The sequence below is a fragment of the Penicillium argentinense genome (genome assembly GCF_028826775.1).
Source record: "Penicillium argentinense strain IBT 30761 chromosome Unknown utg000009l_segment0_segment0, whole genome shotgun sequence".
Classification (NCBI taxonomy): Eukaryota; Fungi; Ascomycota; class Eurotiomycetes; order Eurotiales; family Aspergillaceae; genus Penicillium; species Penicillium argentinense.
In genome coordinates this window covers 3,588,866-3,614,801 of record NW_026622668.1, presented here as the reverse complement: position 1 = coordinate 3,614,801, position 25,936 = coordinate 3,588,866, and the positions used below count along the sequence as shown (strand labels likewise).

General features: G+C 52.1%; 7 protein-coding genes across 7 annotated transcripts; 2 read left to right on the top strand and 5 right to left on the bottom strand.

The window, feature by feature from the left end:
- Positions 1 to 3,418: 3,418 nt before the first annotated feature.
- N7532_008927 (RnaseH-domain-containing protein) lies at positions 3,419 to 4,515 on the bottom strand (the record flags this gene model as incomplete). The annotated part of the gene is made up of 3 exons (XM_056621418.1): positions 3,419 to 3,952; positions 3,973 to 4,103; positions 4,446 to 4,515. 3 exons carry the CDS (start codon positions 4,513 to 4,515, stop codon positions 3,419 to 3,421), a joined length of 735 nt encoding a protein of 244 aa, XP_056472224.1.
- Positions 4,516 to 4,624: 109 nt separating this feature from the next.
- Positions 4,625 to 5,431, bottom strand: N7532_008926 (ribonuclease H family protein; the record flags this gene model as incomplete). Its single annotated transcript, XM_056621417.1, has 1 exon — positions 4,625 to 5,431. The coding sequence occupies one exon, from the start codon at positions 5,429 to 5,431 to the stop codon at positions 4,625 to 4,627; it is 807 nt and encodes a 268-aa protein (XP_056472223.1).
- Positions 5,432 to 6,002: 571 nt separating this feature from the next.
- N7532_008925 (3-demethylubiquinone-9 3-methyltransferase) lies at positions 6,003 to 7,064 on the bottom strand (the record flags this gene model as incomplete). The annotated part of the gene is made up of 1 exon (XM_056621416.1): positions 6,003 to 7,064. The coding sequence occupies one exon, from the start codon at positions 7,062 to 7,064 to the stop codon at positions 6,003 to 6,005; it is 1,062 nt and encodes a 353-aa protein (XP_056472222.1).
- A 6,336-nt stretch (positions 7,065 to 13,400) lies between these two features.
- Positions 13,401 to 15,306, bottom strand: N7532_008924 (uncharacterized protein; the record flags this gene model as incomplete). Its single annotated transcript, XM_056621415.1, has 3 exons — positions 13,401 to 13,829; positions 13,886 to 14,333; positions 14,393 to 15,306. 3 exons carry the CDS (start codon positions 15,304 to 15,306, stop codon positions 13,401 to 13,403), a joined length of 1,791 nt encoding a protein of 596 aa, XP_056472221.1.
- A 1,959-nt stretch (positions 15,307 to 17,265) lies between these two features.
- Positions 17,266 to 20,385, top strand: N7532_008923 (glycoside hydrolase family 31 protein; the record flags this gene model as incomplete). The annotated part of the gene is made up of 4 exons (XM_056621414.1): positions 17,266 to 17,975; positions 18,022 to 18,429; positions 18,479 to 18,649; positions 18,699 to 20,385. The coding sequence occupies 4 exons, from the start codon at positions 17,266 to 17,268 to the stop codon at positions 20,383 to 20,385; spliced, it is 2,976 nt and encodes a 991-aa protein (XP_056472220.1).
- Positions 20,386 to 21,372: 987 nt separating this feature from the next.
- Positions 21,373 to 23,352, top strand: N7532_008922 (alpha-amylase; the record flags this gene model as incomplete). Its single annotated transcript, XM_056621413.1, has 8 exons — positions 21,373 to 21,657; positions 21,708 to 21,746; positions 21,800 to 21,915; positions 21,961 to 22,069; positions 22,186 to 22,357; positions 22,414 to 22,576; positions 22,632 to 23,019; positions 23,071 to 23,352. The coding sequence occupies 8 exons, from the start codon at positions 21,373 to 21,375 to the stop codon at positions 23,350 to 23,352; spliced, it is 1,554 nt and encodes a 517-aa protein (XP_056472219.1).
- Positions 23,353 to 23,817: 465 nt separating this feature from the next.
- On the bottom strand, positions 23,818 to 25,936 carry N7532_008921 (Transcriptional activator of proteases prtT; the record flags this gene model as incomplete). The annotated part of the gene is made up of 5 exons (XM_056621412.1): positions 23,818 to 24,437; positions 24,492 to 24,721; positions 24,772 to 25,182; positions 25,231 to 25,629; positions 25,743 to 25,936. 5 exons carry the CDS (start codon positions 25,934 to 25,936, stop codon positions 23,818 to 23,820), a joined length of 1,854 nt encoding a protein of 617 aa, XP_056472218.1.

Here is a 25,936-nt window from a genome sequence, read left to right as displayed (position 1 = left end):
TGCTTCAAGTAGTTCAATATGGACGCCGTGAAAGCAGATCGGAGTCGCTTTGTCTAAACCAATATGGGGTGCGAAAGTTGCGAAGGTTTCCAAAGGGTAAAATGGAAGGCATACCTGTAGACGAGATAGACACCCACAATCACATGTGGGCTCTTCCTTTTCCAGCGTCCATATTTCCGGGTGTGCATATTTCAGCTTGTCGTCTCCCAATGGCTTCGAAAACCAATAAAGAAAAGTAAACAACGCACAGAGCAGTTGGCAGTATACTGTTTGCACATATCACCACAGAGTTCTCTGCTCGAAGGATCTCGACAAAGTCCTGAGAGAACTCGTTTTGATGTTGTCTGCTCTCCATAATCACTTATCTGAATGCAGATGCCACAATGACATTGCCAAGGCGGTTCCAGACAATGCCTGACTGGATTGTATGGATGTAGACCGGTGCCATCTCCATAGCAAATTTTCCGGAACAGCAAGAAAATTCGGGATGATCTCGGGTTCGATCGAGGTCTGTTGGTAGAAAGAAAGGAACAGACACATTCTCCGATTTTTCCCTTTAAGATAGAGGTATATCAGAACCTGGACACATCTTGAAGTCAAGGGAGATAGTACTCGCCATTTTCATTTGCATAAAATAGAAACGGAATGAGCACTTTGTTGAATGCCTTCCAACACACCATAGTCCTTGTCCCTTCCAATAATTCGGAGCCAGGGAACAAGTAAGCAAGTAATACTCACCTTTTCATGAGTAGAACGGAGCCATGAATTACCTGGAAATAACCTCCAAAAAGCAAGACCACCCTTAAATTCAGTTCCATCTCCGTATGACAGAAGGAGTGGTCGTGAGCCAACCAGATTTCTAGCAGGGTATCAAGGTCAAAGATTTGCCACAGTGCGTTCGAGTAGTAGACGTGCTATAATACCGCCTCTTTCCTCTCCGTCATGCAAATGACAGCCCATTTTTACAGTATTATCGGCACTTCATTATCCGAAATAAGGAATTGCCGGGGCAGTATAGAACTACCATCTCGGCCCTGGGTCGTGCGTGAAGTTCGATACTTCGACGGCACATCTGCAGGAAATCTCGTTCTCTGCAATAATTGACCCTTCTGTAGACGTTGAGAGGATCTGAAGATGGTCACCTTGTGCAGAGTGCCGGGGTACCAGGTTCCGCTTTGGATGGTCTGCATTTCTGACTGATGAGCATTTGCAATCGCCTCTGGCTCCGGAATTGCTTTATTGTCATTCTCGCCTGCCATGATATAACTCGAGGTGGTTCCGGCCAGCTCGTCGGCCACTTCATTACCCCAGACACTGTAATGTCCGGGGCGCCAGACAACAGCGAACGCGTTAACCTCATGGTGACGGAGAGATATTTGAGAAGTAAATGTGGTTGAAGACTCATCTTGTAGGCTGCGGCTTCTCGAGTCGCAGGTTACTCCTCGTCACATCCTTGTTTGAAGAACAAAGAGAAGGCAACTTGAACCCAGCTCAACCACCCTTAATATTTATAAGATTGTAATAGCCCGAAACAAGACGCAGCTTGTTATCTGCTCGCGTGGCGTCGGGAGAGAAAGTCTGGCAATTGTCCCCCCAGTCGAAGAAGCCCCACGCTATCCGGTGACGTCCTTGGTGGTGACTAGGTGCCCTGAACCAAAATTTTGACTTTCTTTTTGCTTTTTATTTTTTGGGCCCAGGCTAGATAAACCGACGCTGTGTTCAGTGGCTCATCTGGCGTATCAAAGAATTCTCGAAGTCGTCTCAGCAGGTAGGCTGTGATGGCTAGTTGTTTCCGACTCGTCCTGGTACTGGGAGATTTCCCGGTGGTCGTGGTCGGATTGTCCTTTCGTCATCGTCAAGAAAGCTTGTCGCGCCAATATCCATGAGGCGTTCTAATTCCTCCTCGGTTAATTAAGGGAAATGGTTTTCTCTGCAAAGCATCTGGAGACTCCTCATTCGAAATTGTCATCGGTCACCTCATCTGGCTCTGTTGCCAGTGCGCCTCCTGTGAGGCGGCGGATCTTTGGCCGATCCATTTCTCATGTAAAGGAGGACCGCCACATGGAATTAGACACATTCTCCCTCTTTGCGGTGACGTCTTTGTCCAACGATACATTTCCACTCCAAGCCGAAATTATCCATCGCCTAGGCCATGGCCAATGTTTCTCTTGCTCCCACACACGCTTGCCTCTGTCCAATTTGTGTTCACTTCTCAGAAAGTTCGCGAAGAGACCAGGGACGTCAACGATGCGGGAGGCGGGAGGAGGTGCCATAGAGGGATAGTGGAAGGGATGACTGGACGGGGAGACGAACCGGACTGCGTTATGGCAGGGCGAGACAACGACTTTGACGTATTGGTCACGACCAATGAAATCCATGGGCTTGGAACCCGTCGATGCAAGTTCCCACTTCAGTGTCTGACACTGTCAATCCAAAGGCTTGTCGATCCCAGTGGGTATCAAGGTGAGTAGGACGCGGCGGGTGAACCGGAGCTGGCTGTACCGCAGGAAGTTGAAGGAACAGTGAACTCTTTGTCACTCATGTTCATTGATGAGCTTCTCATTTCAGGCATATAGCAACACTTTTAAAGGCTTGAAAGGTGTGAAGGCCGATGAAAGTGCGCGATCATGGTCTGAGTGAAGAATAGAGAAGAGGATGGAGATGAGGCTTGTTGCTTGGATGCCTCAGTATGCGCCAAATCATGCCCTTGAAGAACAGCCATTTCGGCGAATAGTGTCTTGTCAAACGCCTTCATCCTTTCATCAGCTTTATTTCGGGGAGTGAGAAGGAGATGTGAACCTGGAGAGAGGTGATGATGATGAAGCTGTCGAACGATGGGCGATGTAGATATCAGAGTGCCAAGACAGGGTGGTCTCACCTGACCACCTTCAACCCTACTGTAGTAAATGGGGAGGTTTTTTAAGTCAGGGGGCAGGTATATTGTCACATTGAAGCGGAGGCCATTTTTAAGGTGAGAGTATTCAGAGGTCAGATCATGATTTGAATGCTGGAAATTCCACAAAATTGATATTATTGGCATATGCTATATATGGATGAAATACAGCCTACTCAGATGTCTACGAGAAAGGTGACTCATGATATACAGCCAGTTGCAACTGTTAGGTTAGTAAACAGATGAGCTAGAAGGTTAGTGAATTCACTGGCTGCTGACTACAGCTCAATGGTATCTACTGTAAATCAAGAGAAGGTGTACTCACCAAATCAAACCAGGAGGGCGGGCGATACCGTTATGAATTCCATGGAAACGGGGAAAAAAATACTCACCTGATGAAAATCTCTTCCAACACATCACACTTTCTTGTAATCTCGCCGCGTCCACTTCACACTGGTGGTCTGCCGAGGTTCTCGAATCTGTCGTTCCATCATATGGCTGGATCCGGCGAGCCATATCATACCTCTAGTGGTCTGGCAATAGGGACCTTGGCCATTGGAAACGAATTGCCTCTTCTTCGAGCTCTCGCTCTCTCCGTGCAGTCCATGCCGGGCGTGGAAGGTGATCGGGGTTCTCGACAGGAGCGAAAGCCGAATTTTTGTCCGCAACGATATAACTGGCCGCGGTCCCCGCAATCTCATAGGCGACCTCGTTCTCAAGGACGCCATAGTGACCGGGACAATGCCGAACCTCGACCTCTGCCCCGATATTGAAGAGCTGGATGCTCCTGCTACAGAGCATCAGTAAGTCTCGCTCCCGGCATTTCCGTGCCCGCCGGTGTACATTGAGAGAGTCCGTAAAGACAGTAACCTTATGGTGGGCCTTCGGCCGCCACATCCCCCGCTCGAAGGTGATGAGAGTCAACTCCAACGCCTTTGAAACGGCCTCAGTCTCCAAAATTCCCGTATTTTCTGTTTCCCAGTCCCGGGCTTCAGGCCCCCGCCCAACGTACCCCGGGAGAACCGGAGAGCAGCGCCAGACGACAGCGAGCGCGTTTACCTCATGGCGACAAGACGTACATGAGAAGTAAACATGTTATCAGCGATTTCAAAAATTGCCGTTTCCGTGTGTGATTGAACCACGAGACATGGAGGGTTAATCATCCTTCCAGGAAGTGGCTGGGTAGATGACCGGGAATATGACCAAGTAGCTAATCAAATTGTGACTTGGAAGACATCTGGCAGATAATATGATACAGATATTAGTGGTCACGCTGGCAGGTTAGTAGTTAGTAGATTTACTGGTGGGTTAGTATTACGGTGTACGTCTACACCCTGAGTCCATGACTGTACGGTTCCAGCTCCACGCTGCTGTTGGTCAATTGGGGATGGAGGGGTACTTACCGAATGGACAGAATCAAGGAACTGGGGCGAAGAGGGACTTACCAGGCCTACCTTCCATTAGAAAGACAAAAAAACGTAAAAGAAAAAAACGACCAAATCAAACCAAATCAGAAAACAACACCAGCACCAGCACCAGCACCAAAACAAACCCAAGACAAATCCAAAACCAAAGCCAATGTCCCCTGCTGACCTGGCAATGACACCCAGGCCAGCCGTCATGTGGTCCTTACCTAGCAATCACCTCCAGGTAGGGCAGAAAAAGAATCCCCTCCCCCCATCGGCATGGACGCCCACCTCGGTGAGCTTCTGGGGCACATGGAAGAGGAAATCAAGCCTGGAACCAGTCCAGGTCTCTGACCCTCGCCTCCGAGAGAGAGCGTCCATCGGCCAAGCAATTGGCAGCCGCCTTCGCCAGTTGGTCAGCGACTTCGTTGCCGGAAATGTCCCGGTGACCCGGGACATAGTGCAGCTCGAGCTCTGCACCACGGTCAACGAGTCGCTGGCCCCAGTGCTGCACGTTCTTGACATCTGGAGCAAATGGAACCAGGCTCAGGCGGTCAATCGCGGTTTGGGAGTCAGTAAACACCAGCACAAGGTGGCTGTGCCGATGCTCACGCTGATCTCCCGCGACCCGCGAATATGCCAATTGCAGGGCCTTACCGACGGCCTCCAGCTCCAGCACCCCCGTATTGTCGGCGGTGCGGCCCGATCCCGGAAAGGCTTGGCCATTCCATCTGGGATAGCGGGGGGACCGCCACACGACGGCCAACGCGGGCCATCTTCCCATGGGCTCGAGAGGGGAAGATGAACGCCCCGCCACGGAAGCATCCGTGAAGAACATATGGCGGACTTGGCCATTCTCCTCCAACGGCATGCTTTCCGTTGCCTGGGCCAGGTCCCCCGCGCTGATTTTGCGCAGCTTCGTACCGGGACCTTGGTGGACTATCACAGTCCCCGCAAAATCGGGGACTGATTTGGCCCAGGCAATATATGGCGGTGCGCGTGCTGAAGGGGGAGGGGGAGGAAGGGAAGAAGTGCCGGCGGCAGCGATACGGCGAGCAGCGCGGCGGCCGGGGCGATTATGGGGGCCACGGCGGCGCCGGGCCGAGAATGGGAACTCGGGCAAGCCCGACATTGTCGACAGGGCAAGAGACAGCAGAGAAAAAACGCGCCAGCGAGGTTGTGAAAAGTCCGGGGAACAAGGGGAAGATGGAGAGATACGACCTGGTATTTATACCCTCGCTGCGGCGCTAGTGCGGCCGCCTGGATCGCAAATGAATGTTGAGTGAGTCGCACCTTCCCTTCTAGTCGAGGCAGATCCCACCTCAATGGCAGGGCCTCGGTGCCTATACAGTGTACCAAGGCCAATGGCACCGTAGCCTGGCGATTGGCTGGTCTCCTGATCTAGCAGACCTGATGCCATCTCCTTATTTTTTCATTGCCTTATACCAGCGTGGGATGTGATGCACTTTGGATGCATCCCGTTGATATCCTACCCTCACCTGGCGCTGACACGTGACTTCCGTTGCCTCCCATTGCGAAATCAGTTTCAACAGACATGCTGTTTGCATCCAGCTCCACAATTTATTCTTTACAAGCAATCCTGGGAATAAAAACGTTCGAAAAACGAAGAGCATGATATTTTGCTATATTACAGTCAGCGTACAACCAATTCATCTTATCTTACATTTTGACAGCCATGATTCTCAATTCCCCTTCTTCACGGCCCAGAAATAATTCCCCCAGTCCTCTGACCCGGGGACCATCTTCCACCCAAGACCAGGAACATACACAGCCCCAGCACACTTCCACTGCATGCCATCCAGCGCAGACGGGCCGCCGCGCGAGACATTCGTATCAGCGGCTCGCATCAATCCCTCCTGCGCCCACGAGTACAGCTCAGACGGGTTGACGAACTTGCTCCATTCATGCGTACCGCGCGGCACGACACCAATGGGCCAGGGAGCTTCAGCGATAACCTGGTTCAAGATCCAGGACGGGAACGTGCGCGAGATGGTCGATCCGATGAGCCAGCCGCCGGGCTTGAGAGCCCGGAGACAGTTGGCAAGGAAAGCCTGCGGTGTCGTTGTTGTGGGATCAATGTGTTCAATGACTTCGAAGAGGGTCACCATGTCGAATTGCCGGTGCTGGGGTTGTGGGGACGACGGCGATGTGGAGTCGGATGTGGAGGTGGAGAGCACGTCTTCAAGTGTCGTGTTGAGGTATTGAAAGCGTCCACTGCGCATGTGCGCGTCGACTGTAGGATCCCTGCGCGCATGGTCGCGCGCAATCTCGATCAGTGTTGTTGTAGGGTCTATCGCTGTCATTGAAGCGGCGCGGGTGGGTGTTGGGGCTGAGGCGGAGGGATCCAGTGGAATAGTGCGAGCGAGCGATTCGGCGAAAATGCCGCCGCCGCAGCCAATGTCGAGGTAGTCGAGGTTTGCGGAGGATTCGGGCTTTGAGTTCTGGGCGTTTGCAGCGCCGGCCGGCGAGCTGTCTGCAAGGCAGGATGCGATGAACTCGTGACGGAGCGGGTTCATCAGATGAAGAATTCGGGAAGGGCCCATTGGATCCCACCAGGAGCTGGCTAGCCCAGAAAAGTGTGAGACTTCATCGGCGGAGACGGAGGATGTGGAATGAGCGCGGCGGTTGTTTGTCGAGGATGTGGTCGAGGGTAGCAGACAGGTCGGGCGGTAGGAAGGGCGACTCGCTGTTCGAGATGCGCGCAGTGCGCTCTGTGCCAGCCTCTGAGGGCGTAGGGGTGTCATCTTGATCGACCAGGCAAGTGGTAGTGGAATTCGTCGAGGTGTTGGTCGTCAAGCAAGATTCGGTCGGCTCGACTGTTGCGGGAAATCGAGTCGATGAGGAGACTTTTTCGCACTATTGTCAGACCGAGGCACTCGGAATGAGTTTCTAAAAGTGACGACGCCTGCACCCACCGTATTGTCAGCGCATTCCTATGATTTTATCCTTGCGCGTTGAGAGCGGAGGTCGAAGCTATCCGCATCTCGCTTCGGAGAATCTGCGGGCCGAGATTCCGCCCGCGCCGACTGTAGTTCGGCCAGAGGTACACAATCCCGTACCTGAGAGGGTCACACTGACAATTTTCAACAATCAACGGAGGAATATATTCGATTAATTTTCTGGTAGTGTGATGTGCATTACAAATTAATTTCTGTATTTCAGACTTCGTCTCGGTACTCCTATGTACAACACTCGAGGATCGAGGAATGCGAATGTGATATACTCAAAATATATCTCTGCGAAACACTGCGAACAAGTTGGCAACCAGCTGTGAGCTCACGTCGCAACAATATGAAAAACTATGCAGGCTATTCGGTCATATGCATACACTGTACTTTACTGTCTTCTTAAAGAACGAATAAAGGAAAAGGAAAAAACTTGACTCTCATGAGGGCAGCAAAAACTATCTACCGGTATGATTAATCGACATGTTCCTCCCCTCCAAAGTGTTCTCCCGTGGTGTGTCGACAACCGCTATCGAAGTGATCGAATGAGTACCTAAGATGGCTGGAAGCGATGTATTTCAAGACTTGGCTGGCTCCAGGTCTGAACGTCGAGTTGATATGCTCTTGGTGAGTAACCCGAGTCCAGAAGGAGGGCAGCTCTTGGAAGAGACAAAGTATATCACCTGACCTTTATGTCGACAGCACCTCTCGCAAAGGCCCTGAACTGGCGATGGTAACGAACTAGATGACTTGTAGAGACGGGCGAGCAGTTGAAGTTGGTACGGTCTGCAATTTAGAGTGTCGATCGTACGCCGAGGGCAATTATGAAATAGGCACTGTGATATGGTCTTCGCCCTTTGCTCGGAAATCGAGTTCGCAACAAGCAGCCGACCGTGGGGGTTTTTTTTTTGGTAATATGTGAGATGTCGTTGAGACCAACAAAGTTTGAGACCAGGAAGTTCGAAGCGATGAGGGGACATGGCTTGGTGTCCTTGAATTCAAGGAGAGATAATTGATCAACACGATTGGTGTGGTGGTGAGGTGGCATGAAAATGGCAAGCGTAGTTTTTGCTATCGGTCTGAGAAGTCGCCAGAAGAGTGACCAAAGGATATATATGGCATCTGTTGTGGGAGATGACGGTTTTGCAGTCAAGTGAAGCATCCATTTTGCTCTTTCCTCTCTTCCTCCACAAATAGAGTCGCCAAAGCGAGGAAGGGTCGATCGATCACGACAGGGGCTTGGACCGGTAAGGGCAAAGGAAGTTGTTGAGATTGAAGTGAGGTGACAGAGGCTTTGGAGTGAGTGAGAGATCAACTAGAGAGGTGGAAAAGGAGTGTGAGGTATGCGGCAGAGCGACGGAAAATCAGAGATCAGGAGTAGCTGTGCAGTTCAAGTTGTTAGTTGAGTTGCTCAAAGGGAATAGTGAGAAATGAGTTTATGATACCTTTAAGGGGGGACTTCAGAATGTCAAGTCTGCGGTGTGTTTCCTTTTTCCCATTTGGTTCCGTTCAATATTCCAGATGGTGACACACACAGAGAGCCGGATTTCCTCCCACCGGTAGCTGGTGAGTATCCCAACGATAGACGCGGGATTCTCCGACTAGACAGTGGTTTCGAGGGCAAGGCGTGGATACTGCGGCGGCGTAATTTTCTTCCCTTGTGATTGCGTTCCCATTCAACATCCCAGATATTGAGCACACAGAGCCGGATTGCGCCCACCGGTAGCTGGCGAGTATCCCAACGATAGATGTGGGCTTCTCCGGCTAAACGGTGGTTGAGGGTGCGGCCTGTTTCCCTTTTTCTTTGGCGATTCCGTTCAACATTCGAGTAAGTGGACAGCCAGATCTCTCCCCCCACCGGTAGCTGGTGAGCATCCACATGATAGACATGGGATTCTCCGACTAGACAGTAGTCAAGAGAGTATTGATGGGGATTTTGTCCGTGTCACCCATCGAGAGAAGTGGCACCAGAGGCAAATCTTTGAATTTAAGAAGCAGGTGGATGATGTGAGCCGTATGACCGATGCCATATGCAGGTAGCATACATATTCGAAGTGGAGAGCGGCCGTCCAGAGAGGTGATTATTGGGACATAGTGAATGATGTGGCCATTGAACAGGCGTGCCCTTGAAGCGGCGGCCTCTATCGTTCAGAGAGGTGGTAAAGTGGTAAGGCCGAAGATCCTTGAAAAAGATCTACTTGGTGATTAGCAAAATGGTTCGAAGGGGCTGGCAAGAATTTGAATTCACAGTACCTTTCAAGATATGGTCTCGGACTGTCAAAATCGCGTCAGGTTTCCTTTCTTTGTGATGCCGTTCAAGAGCCCAGAAAATGGACCAAGCATGTGCCTTGGCACTGAAGGAGTAGATAAACGACGCGAGACGCGCCGCTGAAGGCCACACTCCGCGGAGGTGTGGATGTGTGGATTGTGTGTGGAGAAGTATATGGACGATGCGAGCTGCGCGGTCGAAGGACATATCGTGGAGGCATGGGCATATGGATTGTGTGTGCGGAACAGCAGATAAACGACGTGGGCCGCAAAGCAGATGCCATACGAAGGTGGCATATTTGAAGTGGTGGAATGCTTAGTATTGGCCAAGACAGGTGATAAAGCAGTGAATGCCGGATGGCCTTGAAGAGAATCTGTATGATGGTTCGAAGTGGACTGACGATGGCTGGATTCACGATACCTCTCATGATCTGTTCCCGGACTGTCAAGGAGGTGGTGTGTTCGGTTTTCTTTTCGTGAATCCCTTCCTCCGGATTTTGTTCCTTTCGTTGAACTTTTTTGTTTTTTCATTGCTTTTGGTGATTGTCTTTCTGAGGTTTCGAGAAGGGGGGTGAATGATGAGGTGAGCGTCCAATGGCTTGATCTAGGCAGCCGGAAGCTATACCGAAGTATAGCGCAGAGATGCGGACGATTTCTTTCCCTTTTCTTTTCCTTCCTTCCTTCTTTCTTTCTTTTTCTTTTTCTTTTCTTTTTCTTTTCTTTTTCTTTCTTTTTCTTTTCTTTTTTTTTGAATACAGTCGCAGAGGCAAGCGAGGAATCGCCATTCGAGGGAAAAAGCCATGTCAAATTATGGCAAACCGATACGAGCAAGGTCGATGAACTGGAAAGAGTTGACCAAAGAAGTGCTCGTTGACTTCGAGGAAATTCCGACAATCTGGACACTGGATGCGGATATGTGGAAATTGTGGAAATTCGCAGTGCCAGAGGTCATTCGGCGGCATGCCCAGTCATGAAAATTTGCAAAAGGTGCGGCTGCTCCATTGTTCACCTCAGACTGTTTCTGCTCTTTCCCACCCCATTCACTTATAGAGTGAGTTGTTGTCTAGATGTCGATCGCGAAGAGGGATTTAATTGGAGAAGGGAATGGACGATGCGATCCGCGCGTAACCACATACGTTGGTATGTGGTTTGTTCGGATGGAGGAGTTGGTAGATCACTCGAGCCACGCAGTTCGATGTGTTGAGGTATGCAGAGACAGCCTTGATAAACGTGTGAGTTAGCAAAGTGCCATCGAAGTGGGCGAGGAAAAGCACGGCACCTTTGGAGATTAGCCGCCCACAAAGGATGTTCGACGGCCCGGGTGGACCTGACAAGTCCCCAGATCAGTCCTCAATGAAACGGTGCAAAGAGGCAAAGGGCCCGGTAACAGAATGACCGGGAGTATCTCAAACAACTCCCCCAATGGGGCACCGACCAATCTGCTGGACAGATCGTGAAGGGAGTATCTCAATTTAGTACCGTCCTGTGAGAAACAGTCTGCAGCAGTCGACGCCGACATTTCGCACTTGAATCAGAGGGGAGACATGGAATAACGACTGCATGGGAATGTTTGATGAGAGATGGCTATATTCGAGTCAGCAAAAGATCATTAAAATGGAAGAGGGAGACCACGATACCTTTGGAGATGTGTTGGACTGAGCGAATGTTCGTCCTTCGTGCGTTCGTTCTTCGTGTGTCCGACATTCCAGACAGTGGATCGCAGAAAGCAAAGACACCTCTCTCCCACCGAAACTCAGAGATACTCGATGAGACGTGTAAGCCAAAGGTCCAGAGACTTTCTGAGAGCAGAGACGGGAGTGTCTTAAACCATTCCCCAAAGGGGTTGCCAACCGATCTGCAGCATGGGGACCACAGATCGTGAAGGAAGTATCTCTGCAGGTACCGTCCTGATGAGAAGCTCTGTAGCGGACCGATGTCGAAATCTCACACGAATCAAAGAGGCCCCGTCAGAAGGCGCTGGAGCTGTATCAGGGAACCTTCTGAGTCTCTGAGAGCAGGAATTACGGGAACTTTAAACCACTCGCCCCAGAGGGGGTTACCAACTAGTCTGCAGCATGGGGACCACAGACCGTGAAGGAAAGTTCAGCTGGTACCGACCTGATGAGAGACTAGGAAGGGCAGATACAATCAATCACGGGCCAACCGACGGGTTTCTCTGGATAGTCAGTAGTCAAAAGTGTATCAATGGCGATCTGTATCACCGCAAATGAGGGTGGAAGACAATCTGCACGGTATGCTTTATTGGGTGGGCACTGAGTGGTCGGATGCTGTATGGAAAGATCGTCAAACTATCGTCGGTCCGGAATGTGTCTGTCGTGGATGGACAATATGTATGAAATGTACGGTTGGACGCCAAACGGAAGAACGTACAAGTAGAAGCTATCCATGTTTTGGAGAAGTCAAGCGGCGGTGACGTGTAGTGAAGATGATGATTGAAGACCATGCAGGTGGATGCAAGGTCACATCGGCGGATGGACAAGCTCGTCGGTGGATGATCACATCGATGATGAGTCAATGGTCGGATGGACGAGGACACCAGTGGTGAATGACCGTAGGCACCACTGGATAGCTGGGGTTCACATCGATGATGGACAAGCTCATTGATGATGGGTTCGCGGATAGTCAGACGTGTCGATGGACAGTAAAGTGGACAAGCACATCAGCGATGGATGGCCAAAGGGATCAGTAGACGGCTGATGATCCCATCGATGATGATGGACCAGCTCAAGAAAGGGTGAGATGGTGATGGAGGAACACGTCAAAAGACGGAGAGGCACAACGGTGATGACCGAAGACATGATGGACAGAGACACAAGTCAGGTAGACAGGTAAATGTGATGTCTAAGTCCAAGTCTGCAACAAGTCACCAACTGAGAGGAAGACAGAATGGGACATTTCAGATGGACGCACCACAACAAAGCATGCGATGAAGCGAGGGAATTCAGGGCGCGTCCACGAAAGTGGGCGATGCCCAACTCAGGTCTGTGGAAGGTCAACACTGGAAACAAAGCAAGTCTGCGGGCCGGAGGAAGGTACACACCCTGTCAAAGAAGAACATCACTACTATCACCACGAAATACGTGATCGAATATGCGAAGAAGTGGATGAAAGTGTTTGTGTGGAATGAAAGTGCCCGGAAGGAGGAGAGTTGCAAAAGGGAAAAAGAGAGGAGAGGCAGATTTGAATTTCTGCGCGTCTTCTTGGGAAACTCTGTTGTGACTCATTTGCACTTCAGGCAGGTGCGGTTTCGGGACTGTTATTGTGGTGAAGGGAGGGGGTTGGTTTACACTTGCCAGAGGAAGGTACGCGGTGCTTCCAGGGGCGGGAGAGGCCTGGAGAGACGTCACCGGGATCACGGGGACTGGAGGGGGCAGATGGGAGGCAGATGACTTCACAAGTGTTGGAGAGCTGGCTTGGAGACTTCAAGCAGGGCCTTCATGTTTGTTTAGGAGTGTAGATGTTTGTATGCTACTGCCATTTTAAATAGAGCAGGTCGATCTACGCGTTGTCGATCCTTTGCATATCGACGACGTGCGCTAGTGGGAGCTTCGGGCCGAGTGCCCCACGCAGGTACAGCGTGGAGGAATGCGATTTGCTGCAGCTATTGCAGGGCCTAAAATCATGGCCGTATGTGGATCAAAGTCAAATAGAAACGGAAGGATATATGAACCCATGGCGTGATGTAATAAACGTGAGCGGGATATGTGGACATATATCTCAAAGCTTCACGCTCAATGCTATTCGTTGCTCGCATCAATACTAAAAGACAACACTCTATTCTAAAAACGCCACATGGTATCATCAATCCAAACAAAACATCTAAAGCAGAAATCGCAACAACCAGGGTTATATCCACGGATCATGGTGATCACTCTGCGAAACCACCTCCATGGCCACATCTTCAATCTCCCCCTCATCCCTCACCTGCTCGTGCCCAACCTCATGCTGAAAATTCCTCACACCAGCAGAAAACGACTCAAGGTCCCACTGCTCCCCCGCCCAAGCACTCAATAAATTCGGATTCGCAGCGCCGAGCGCCGGCAAAAAATTCCCCATCGTAATCGAGCAATCCAGCCCAAGCACATTCTTGCACCGACCCAAGAGGTCCGGAAAGAGGTACGACGGCGAGCCGCGAATCTGCGAGAGCGTGTGCAGGATTCCCCAGAGGAGTTCGCGGGGGTCGATTGTTGACTCGGCGAGGCGGTTTACTGCCTTCGAGCCTAGGGAGCGCGTTACGTCTGCGACGGAGGAGCCCATGTCGAAGAGTTTTTGTTCCTTAACAAAGCGTTAGTACCTGAACACATGTCCCAGTGAGGGAGAAGGGGGTGTACCATTCCAATGCCATGCGCATCAACAGCACCCTGAGACGCGGTTCCAATCACGCTCATAACGGCTTTACCCACCAGTACGGGCAGGTGGAAAGGGAGGACCTCATCTCGAGAACCGGGTTGAGTCGCATGGCTCATAGAGAGCCTCCACATCATGGATTGGAGCCATTGCTGCGTAATGAGGATGTCAACCTGTTGGATTTCCAGAACGCCATCTAGCGAGATCGGCTTGCAGAGACTGGACTGGATGATGGAGGTGGGCGGCCGTTCGACGAGTCCGTCGCCTCCGCCGGCAGAGATCCAGTCGTAGAGGTTTGCGGTGAGCTTCTCGAAGATGTTGATTAGGTTTATGAAGCCGTAGGCTAGGATCGGGTCCTCGGAGCAGAGGACTTGGGGTTTGTGGATTGAGCTGCGGAGCATTACGGGTTTTGATTGTTGGAGGGCGTAGCCTCTGCAATACTCTTAACGTTGGAATTGCACGTTCAGGATAGAATCTGGGAATTGACGTACCGTTCTGTGATGAACAAAAGCCAGAAAACTCTCCTCCTCTCCTCAGATTCTTCGACGGAGTACTCTGCGTACGTGGACTCGCGGTTCAAACCGAGTGTAAAGACCATCGAGGTCGCCTGGCAGAGATAAAACCACGCATGAGACTGCTTGTCGAGATTCCCGTACGAGGCGAAGAGAAAGAACGAAATAAGAAGACTCTCGATGCCGATATCCTCGACGACGTCGCACTCGCGGTGTGCGCGCACCGCTTCTTCAAGCAACTTCTCCCCCGACACCAGCGAATGCCCGTCACCCAGACTCTGCAGTCTCACAGGGTCCGGAACCGGCGTCGCACCATCCAGCTTCAGCTGGATATGCGTCGCAGCGCAGAGCGACACAAGGAACGCGTACCGGCGCGAAGAAAGTCGGTCAGGCTGTTGGCTGTCATAGCGCAGCTCCTCGCCGCGCACAACGGGCATGATAGGAAACAAATACTTCAAGTACACATTGACATGCGCGAGCAGAATCTGAGGCGAGAGACGCGGTGGATGCGGGAATGCCCGTGCCGACTCGGCCGTTGAGTCTGTCGAGTCGGGCGAGGAGACGAGGTCTGGCGGGGGTAGTTGCGAGAGGGTATCGGAGACATCGTGCGACGAGGCATATTGCGCATCTGCTAAGGCCGGCGAGGCGGGCGAGCTCAGTTGATAGGTGGTGGGGTCAATGTCATTGTCGGGGTAGAAAGGATGAACCGGGGCAAGAGGGTAGAGGGTTCGGAATTTCGGGCCTTTGCGACGCAGGACATCGCTGTAGGAGCAGGAGAGGAGGAGACGTTGGCATTTGTCGCACGGTAGTTCGCGCGAGCATTTGATCTTGCGCCGGCGACAATTGTCACATGCTTGTTTGGTGGAGGGTTTGGATGGCGGTGCCAGGTCCATTCTGTCGCAGCGCGGCTGTACTACTGGTATCACTAGCTGACAGATGGGTCAAGGGGGCAGGGCATCGTTGGGTGGAGATGAGGTGTAGAGGGAAAATGTCGACTTGATCTACCTAGGGCACTACCAGTAGTGGACTTAATTAATAGTGTTAGTGCTAGCTAGCTTCTACGACTCCCATCGCATCCGGGGAACGCGGGGCCTGCGGTCAACCCCGCAAGGCCCATGCACTTTATATTACTGCCCTCATCTTACAAGAACGCTAGAATGCTAGGGACCTCTCATCTCAACACGGTCTCGGTCAGACTCGTGCCTGACGTCGTCGCCTTCCCTGGAATTACACTTGCTTAGCCACCCCACAACGGGGCTAGGGACTCGCGCCAATGACACGAGCGAATGGCCATCCCTCGACCTTCCAGAACGATGCAGGACACCGCCTCTCGAAAACCTTCGGCAGCTAAGCGAAGCACTCATTCGATCCCCTGTCCATCCCTGCCTGCACCAGTGTGGAAATGGCAGGCTACGACGTAAGAGCGCCCGCCTTTGAGCAGGCACAGCCAGTATTGGGCCCGAGCTTGTCAGCGACGTCTCCATCCTTTCCTCCATCATTTGGCGAAGTGGAGGGAAAGCGGGGCGATGCGCGATTTTCTGGACGAGCATCGCGATGCGGCGTAGCGCTGGCACTAGCCGTGAGCCCACATCTCCGCAAGTCGTCAACGGGTGCCCTTCATATTGCGAGCCGTAGCCAAGGCCAATGTCTTCGGGGGGTGACCTAGCCGATCCAATCAAGACGATCACCCGGTTTCAGGATGACCTCCCAGTTGTGTTGCGATGTGCCGAGATTGCAGCCTCGGGAAGCCGAACAGCCCATGCCACCACCAGTAAGTAGTAGCACTATCCACCACCTCATTTCCCAATTGTTGGGATCATACAACTAGGTCAAACCTCATCGATCGGAGGATACCGCTTGCTCAACTTCAGCTCAACTCGAACCAGGTAGAAAACCCCCGAGGTTCTTGCGAGCTCTTTCCCTGACACCGGTTTGGGGGAGGGGGAAAACCGACTGGGGGCCCCGGATTACCTCAGGGACCTCGTGGGCAGTGCAGTAGTCGGATACCAGCGATGCCGTCACTGTCCTTCATTTGACGCCGCTAGAGTCAAAAGACTCACCGAGCAAAAGAGTGGTGTAGCTCAAGCCAAACCGCTTGGAAGCGTAAACTGTCAGGGTTCTCCGCTTTCCCCGGCTTGCTTCCATAAGCGGCTTTCTCATCACGTTTGAGGAAAGCAAGGGTAGTCTCAGACAGTACAACAACTCGATCTCGACAACCACCCTGAATCGGCTCAATTTCATGCTCAATGACGACTTTTTCTTCCCGATGTCGGGCCCGTCTCAACTTGCACCCCACAGCTCGAACAGAGCCAACTGAACGCTACACAAACTGCCGAGCTAGCGAGGCTCGGGCAATTATCGGACGACCAGCCAATCACCATGGAGACAAGAATGAGCAGAGCGAACCGTGGTCTACTCGCCGGTCCCACTCTTGTTTTCTCTCGACTATCCCCGACGAGGCATAGCTCGAGGAGGTCCCACGGGCAAAACCACCGCATAAGCACCGCAAAGACGCCGTGAGGGCCACCGGCGGTGTCGGCAGGCAGAAGACTTCAGGGCGACGATCGACCCCGCATATCTCAAGCCTCTCCTCCCAACCCCGCAAAAGCATCCAGCCACTTGCGCAGAATGTACTGTTCTCGCTGGCTCGCGGACATTCAACAGAAATTCAGTGTGAGCTTCGCGGGATGCTCTCGGTGTATTATTCTCGGGGAAATTTGCGTCTAGTCGGTGCTACGGCGACGTCGGGACAACTGCAGATTCTCGGGAGAAGCTATAAGAGGGGCAGAGACAACTTGATTTCCTCACGACAAAGTCTCCGCTCAAGCTGACGCAGAAATCAATTGGTCGCTATGGTTGGATTTGGGAGCCTCTTGGCCGGGGCTTGGCTGGTGCCGGCTGTTTATGACGCCGGCTCCACGACTTTTGCGCCCAGCTCGAGCTCGGTCCCGTCCGTGTACCACCAATTTACAATTCCCGCCGCCGCCGACGAGGGCGCGAACTTAATCGCCAACATCGATGACCCCGAGGCCGTTGATGCGCAAAAGGCTTGTCCCGGATACAAGGCTGCGAATGTCAAGAAGTCGCAGAATGGGATATCGGCGACGCTGACTTTGGCTGGCAAGGCCTGCAATGCCTACGGAACGGATGTGGATTCGCTGGACTTCTCTTTAGAGTATTTGGCAAAGGACCGCTTGAACATTCAGATCACGCCGAGCCATGTGGACTCTTCCAATGCGTCTTGGTACCATCTCTCTGAGGATACCGTGCCGCGGGCCAAGAGTGATAACAAGCATGGATCTCACACCAATGGGGATCTGGAGTTCAAGTGGTCTAATGACCCTTCGTTCAGCTTCAAGGTGATTCGCAAGGCGACGGGTGATGTACTCTTTGACACGACTGGATCTGCTCTGGTCTTTGAGAACCAGTTCATCGAGTTTGTCACCGCTTTGCCCGAAAACTACAATATTTATGGTCTGGGAGAGCATATTCAGCAGTTGCATCTGCTGGACAATGCCACCTTGACCATATACTCCTCGGACATTGGTGACCCCATTGACGGGTAAGTCTTACTGTCCAACAACTAAGAGCTGACTAACTCTCGCTAGCAACATATATGGCAACCACCCATTCTACCTCGAAACTCGCTACTTCGAGGCCTCCGAGCACGGCTCCAAGAAGCCAGTCTCGAGCGATCAGATCGACAGCTCCAAGGACTACGTCTCCTACTCCCACGGTGTCTTCCTCCGGAATGCCCACGGACAGGAGATCATCACCGCTCCCACCAAGCTCACCTGGCGCACTCTGGGCGGTAGCATCGACTTGACCTTCTACTCGGGTCCTACTCAGGTCGATGTCACCAAGAACTACCAGATCAGCACCATTGGACTGCCTGCGATGCAGCAGTACTTTACCTTTGGCTACCATCAATGTCGCTGGGGATACAACAACTGGACGGAGATGCAGGAGATTGTGGACAATTTTGAGAAGTTTGAGATTCCTCTAGAGAACGTCTGGTAAGTTCACCCTGAGAAGACCCGTTGAATCAGTTCTGACTGTGTCCAGGAATGACATTGACTACATGCGCGGATACCGTGACTTTGACAATGACCCCAACCGCTTCCCCTACGATCAGGCCGAGAAGTTCTTGGACAAGCTCCACCAGAGCGGTCGTCACTACATCCCGATTGTCGACTCTGCTCTTTACATTCCCAATCCGCACAACAAATCTGACGCGTAAGTCATGGAAACCCTCCTGCTCTACTTCATTCGTTAACTTGATTAGCTATGCAACCTACACACGCGGTGCCAAGGACGATGTCTTCCTCAAGAATCCCGATGGAAGCACCTACATCGGCGCCGTCTGGCCCGGCTATACCGTCTTCACTGACTGGCACCACCCCAAGGCCGGCAAGTTCTGGTCCAACGAGCTTGTCACCTGGTACAAGAAGGTCGCCTTTGATGGTATCTGGATCGACATGAACGAGGTCTCCTCCTTCTGCGTTGGTAGCTGCGGATCTAAGAACCTCAGCCTCAACCCGGTGCACCCCGGTTTCTCCCTCCCCGGCGAGCCAGGCAACATCATCTATGAATACCCCGAGGGCTTCAACATCACCAACGCAACTGAAGCCGCCTCCGCCTCCGCCGCCTCCTCCAGCCAAGCCGCCGCTGCCGCCACGGGCGATTCCTCTGGATCTTCCACCGTCGCATACCTGCGCACCACGCCCACCCCCGGCGTCCGCGACGTCAACTACCCTCCCTATGTGATCAACCATGACCAAGCGGGTCACGACCTCGCGGTACACGCCGTCTCGCCGAATGCAACCCACGTCGACGGGGTCCAAGAATACGACGTCCACAACTTGTACGGCCACCAAATCCTCAACGCAACCTACCACGGCCTGCTAGACGTCGCCCCTTCCAAGCGCCCCTTCATCATCGGCCGTTCCACCTTCGCCGGCTCCGGGAAATGGGCCGGCCACTGGGGCGGCGACAACTACTCCAAATGGGCCTACATGTTCTTTTCAATCCCACAAGCCCTTTCCTTCTCCCTCTACGGTGTCCCAATGTTCGGTGTCGACACCTGCGGCTTCAACGACAACTCTGACGAAGAGCTCTGTAACCGCTGGATGCAACTATCCGCTTTCTTCCCCTTCTACCGAAACCACAACACCCTCTCGGCAATCAGCCAAGAGCCGTACGTCTGGGAATCCGTCGCCGAAGCTTCACGCTCAGCAATGAAAATCCGCTATGCCATCCTGCCCTACTTCTACACCCTCTTTCACTTCGCCCACACAACCGGCTCAACCGTCATGCGCGCACTGGCCTGGGAGTTCCCCAACGAGCCCGAACTCGCACGCATCGACACCCAGTTTCTCCTCGGCCCATCATTGATGGTCGTCCCCGCCCTGGCGCCGCAGGTGGACACCGTCCACGGCGTCTTCCCAGGTCTGAAAAACGGCGCCATTTGGTACGACTGGTACAACGGGTCCGTGGTCACCGCGCAACCAGGCGTAAACACCAGCATCCCCGCACCGCTGGGCCACATCCCGGTGTTTGTCCGCGGCGGCAGCGTGCTGCCCATGCAAAACCCCGCCCTGACAACCCGTGACTCGCGAAACACCCCCTGGTCCCTCCTGACAGCGCTGGACGCGCATGGCGCCGCGAGCGGCGACCTCTACCTCGACGACGGAGTGAGTCTCGTGCAGAATGCGACGCTCAGCGTGAAGTTCAAGGCGGCGGAGTCGAGTCTTTCGGCTATTCCGCAGGGTAATTGGGTTGAGAAGCAGCCGCTTGAGAAGGTTACAGTTCTTGGTGTCAAGCAGAGTCCCGGAAAGGTTACGCTTAATGGGAGGTCTGTTCCGGATTCTGGGGTGCATTATAATGCGACCAGCCAGACGTTGCTTTTTGATGGGTTGAAGGATGTTACGGGTGATGGGGCTTGGAGTGGGAAGTGGATTTTGAAGTGGTAAATCGAGAGTGTTTGTAATGGAATGCCGAAGTTGATATAGTCGGATGTTTGTTTCATGACTCCGAGAGATTAATCATAATGAATAGAATCCGTTTTGTACTCGCATCCTCTCTCAGCCGTATCTCTTAACAGGCCCGCTTAACGTCCATGCATCGCAAGACAGCAATATAAATGTGAATGCAAATGCAAAGTCAGCTCAGCCCAAATAATGAATATCGAACCACGAATCGTTCAGCGGGAATTATCCCCGAAGCTCGATGGCAATTCACCTCGAAACACCCATTGTACTAGTGCTTATGCTCGAAACAAACCACCCACTACCACAACGTCCAACAACACACATAGCACACTGAGCCAAATCTACAACAAACGCAATTTTCCAACAGCTGCAACCAAACTTGGCTTACAGTTACCCTCCATCCTTCTGAATAAACTTCACCGAACGTCTCGGCACCCCCCAGCGGCAGCGATCGACAACCATCCTGGCCCCCATTGCAACGCTGTAAATTAAGGTGGACGCTCGGGCGGATCGGCCTCTCGTCCGGACGATCCAGTTTCGGACATCCTGCACTACCAATGAGGCTTTAGGGAAATTCCCCGCCTGTATCGGTGAGTGGAGTGCTGGATAGAGGGAGCCTTCGGCGGTTCCGAGGTACCACGGAGGCACCATTTGAAGGATCTTGAATCGGGCCGCATGATCGGGTTTAGTGATTCAGTGTCGGGTGCAAGATGGGACAATAGCATTGTGAGTTACTGGCTTCGGTGTCGTTGTTTTGAATTGAGGGCCTGGCATCGTTTTTCCAAAACAACGACACCGAAGCCAGTAACTCACAATGCTATTGTCCCATCAGTAGCGTGTCGCTATTCACGGATCGGGTTCGCGCTGCAATATTGCATCGACTTGTTCTTTGAGAAAAGACATTCGCGACAGGGGCCGGGCATTTGAAGAAGATTTGGATCTACGGCGGTCGTTGCTGAGCTCTTGGTGATGGTTGTCCTCCTACTGCACTTTGGAAGGTACTTGCTAACGTCTGGACATGCAGGAAAGAGTGAAATATTCCAACAGCATCAAGATTTCTCCATCGATCGCATAATTGACACGAATGTCGACGTCAATGATGCTATTTCGCACCTCTCTCCTCGCGAGCTTGATCAGCTCAGCGATCGCAGCGACGCCAGCGCAATGGCGCTCCCAATCCATCTACTTTTGCTCACCGACCGATTCGCGCGAACCGACGGCTCAAAGACTGCTGAATGCGATACCAAAAATGGGGTAAGCCCTCAAACCTAACCCGACTAGAAGGCTGTACCTAACGAGGGCAGAGATATTGCGGTGGTACCTGGAAAGGCATCGAAACCAAGGTACATCCCTCCCGGCTATGTATACACCTACCCCACGATACTAACTAGACGAGCTAGACTACATCCAAGGAAGGGGCTTCACCGCAATCTGGATAACGCCCGTGACAGGCCAGGTAGAAGGAAACACGCCGGACGGATCTGCATATCACGGATACTGGCAGCAGGACATGTATGTTCCCTTCAGCTTCCGGTAGTTCGATACTGAAGTCTCCAGCTACGCCCTCAACTCTGAGTACGGCACCGCCGATGACCTCAAATCTCTCGCTTCGGCACTACACGATCGGGGTATGTACCGTATGGTCGACGTCGTCGCCAACCACATGGTACGTCACCCGTAAGACAGAAGACAGAACAACCAGTGTTTTAACATAAATGTTCGCAGGGATACGATGGCGCAGGCGACACAGTCGACTACAGCGTCTTGCACCCCTTCAACTAGGAAAAGTATTTTCACTCCTACTGCAAAATTACGGACTACAACAACCAAACGAATGTGCAGGACTGCTGTCTCGGTGATGAAACACTTTCCCTGCCAGACCTGAATACAGAACGGAAGGATGTGCAAAGTATTTGGTACGACTGGGTTGGATCGCTGGTTTCAATGTACTCAAGTCAGTAACTTCCCCTTTCTCCATGTAGACTCTAGCTGACCAGTTCGTAATGCTAGTCGACGGCCTCCGCATCGACACAGTCCGCCACGTCCAGAAATCATTCTGGCCAGCCTTCAACAAAGCCGCAGGCGTCTACTGCATCGGTGAAGTCTTCGACGGGAATACAGACTACACATGTCCGTACCAAGAAGTCATAGACGGTGTTCTTAATTATCCCATGTACGCCCCCATCCCAACCGATCACAATATTCAATCTAATCGCGGCCACTAACAGTTACTACCCCCTCCTCCGAGCCTTCAAATCCACCGACGGCAGCATCTCCTCCCTCTACGACATGCTCAACACCGTCAAGTCCAATTGCCCAGACTCAACACTAATGGGCACATTCGTGGAAAACCACGACAACCCCCGCTTTGCCTCCTACGCAGACGACATCTCGCTCGCGAAAAACGCGGCGACATTCACGATAATGGCGGATGGGATCCCCATCATCTACGCGGGACAGGAACAGCACTACGCCGGCGGCACTGATCCGTATAACCGCGAAGCTGTCTGGTTGTCGGGGTATAAGACGGATAGTGTGCTGTATAGTATTATTGCGAGGGTTAATGCGGTGAGGAATCATGCTATTGCAAGCCATGAGGGGTATGTGACGTATAAGGTGAGTTTATCGAAGTACCCACGATGGATGAGGGAATGCTGATGAGTGTAGAATTATCCTATTTATCACGATGACTCGACAATTGCTATGCGGAAGGGGTATGAAGGCTCGCAGACTGTTACTGTTCTTTCAAATGCAGGGGCTAGGGGTGGCGAGTATACGCTTGAGTTGTCTGGGACTGGGTATGAGGCTGGGGATACGGTGATGGAGGTCTGTACATGCGAGGAGATTACTGTTGGTGGGGATGGGAAAGTTGAGGTTAAGATGGGGGGTGGTGAACCGAGGATTTTGTATCCAAGTGACAAATTGAAGGGATCGGGGCTTTGTTCGTAGATGTTTGAGGCCTAGAAGTTAGGATGAGATTGATATACCTGGTTTTCTAGCTAGGTTGGTTTGAAATGTTCATTTGCCCTTTTTCTGTTGGTCTGAAAGATATGAATGGTCCAGGTCGTGAATGGATAGCTAAATGCACTTTGGCAAGGATTGTTCATCTTTAACCTTACATTGCGTTACATCGTTCCCAGGACGTCTGAACCATGCTGTTCAAATCCCGTGTTTAGGCTCTTGTCCCGGTAGTACATTGAAAGCCTGGGTGTAGGTCATCACAACTTCAATTCAATTCGACTTTTGATGTTATCTCTCATCTTCGAATTTTAAAGCTTATTCCCAACACAGCCCCTTTCCAGAATCAAATAGTAATATATCTCATAACAAAATCTCGTAGACCCAAAAACCTGAGAAAACCCAGCTAGCCCCCAAAACCAACAATCAACATCCATCCCATGTGAGGTGTCCAACTCAAAAATCATGCAAAGCCCTCGGCACAAGCCCCATAGGCATCGACCCACCCACCACAGGACCGGGATGCTGAAAAACTGCGGGCGCAGAAAAAGCCTGCTGCGGCGGAACATAGCCCGGCTGCATAAGCTGATCATAAACCGCATAGTCATCAACCTCAACCAGTCCCTCAATCGCACCAGGAATAAGCTGAGAAATATCGATATTCTCTGAGCGAGGCTGGGAGGGCACAAACATTGCATTCGCACTAGCAGGCGGCGAAGCTTGCTCGTTCACAGCGCGCCTCTGTACCTCGACAATACAAGCAATGCGGTAGGCAAGGTGGTCACTGCTCGGCGCAAGATGTAGGAGGAAAGTGCGAACCTGGTCAATGAGAGGGTCGGAGGGGGTGTAGTCGCACAGCGTAAGTGCGGCATAGCCGAGGATATAGTAGACATTATCTATTAGGCCTGGTGCTGCTGCGAAGCGGGTTTGGAGGGCGCGGGTGATGATTGAGCGGGCGTTAGTTGTTATGGTTGTTATTAGGCGGTCGCACTCGGAGTGTAGGCGGGCGGTTGTGCGGTGCAAAATTAGGTGGGTGAAATAGATGCTTAGTTCAAGGGTTGATTTTCCTTCGTTTGCTTAATCCCGTAGTCAGTATGAGTATGTGGAATGGGTAGAGTGAAGATACGAACAGAATAAATGCGCCCAATCCATTTTCCATCGCTCGATCTCCTCGTACTCTGTTTCTGCGGATCGGAGGCGGTGCGGTGTGTTTTGGAGACGGAGGGTGATGCGGTATAGTTGGATCTCTGCGACGATGCGGCCGTCGTCGGAGGTTGCGTGGGGGTGGTCGAGGATTCGGGTGCAGTGGTCGAAGTAGGTTGGTTGGACGTTTACGGTGCGGCCGTATCCAAGTGCAGAACTACTCCAACGTTAGCAATCCACATATTTCCTGGTGTGTGGGGTGCATACTGTAAATGAGTTAAACAGAAAGTATTCCAAAGCCGCATTTGCGCAAGCATTTCATCAGTCAAAGCACTTTTATTCGAAAGAGTGCTGAAGAAATTAAAAGAAATCAAGGCGTGGTTCATTGAGATCCCGCTCAATAACCAGCCGTCGATGAAGCCGTCCTTGTGACCAGACGTCGGGTACAGACATAGCAATGCAAGTGCCTGGAGAACGTCGTTCGTTAAGGGAGATTTTCTCCACATTGCTTTTGTCACGGCGTGCTGGACCTGCAATGAGATGTCGTGGGTAGTACTCGCCGGCATGCCGGGGAGGTACCGTGATGCTAACAGACAGGCTGTGTTGAAAAGTAGCGTATCTGTTCGCTGGATTGTGGTGGATTCTATTGTCATCCAGGGGCTGTAGTATTCAATGAATCTGGAGCGGGGTTATTTGGTGTCCTCGTAATTGGGGAGGAGAACGAACAGTTCAATCAATTTGTAGGAAAGCTTTGCGTCAATAATTCCGAGTGAAACCACATCACCAAGCAGGTCGGTATCAGGAGTGAGATTATCTCGTCCATTGAAACATTCCACCTGGAGATTTCGGATCAACTGCACAGGCTTGAGCGTAAACGGCGGCAATGCCCCGTTTTCACCAGCCGACTCATCAACACTTCTCGAGACCTGAGAGCGAGGGCTCCCACTGCCCGCGATGGTAGATGTGTGATTTACCATCTGCCGCATTAAATGGATCATTTCGCCCATGCCGCGTTCTAGGTGCAGCAGGCGCTCTTCGATAGAGGGAATCGAGGAATTAGCGTCCGACCACGTCGACGCATTGTCCTGGAACCGATCCGGTGTTTCCGGCAATTCACATTCCAGTCTAATAACAAAGTCAGTTAATTGTTCTTCGCACGATTGCAGGCCGCGACTCTCCACTCTGCTCAACCTCGGTTGATCAGATCTCGGTGGATACAGCGGAGAGAAAAGACAAACCTTAGCGACAGGCAACGACGACACGCATGACCACGAGGATCCAAATCGCAGCGTGTTTTGAGCTTGCGACACGTATTGCACGCCGTCATGGACCGACGAATGCGTCCTCGCGGCCGCTCGTGGCCGACCGCGTCGTCGGTGACGATGCTCTTTGCGTCCCAGGAGGCACTGACGGTATCGTTGGTGCGCGTCAT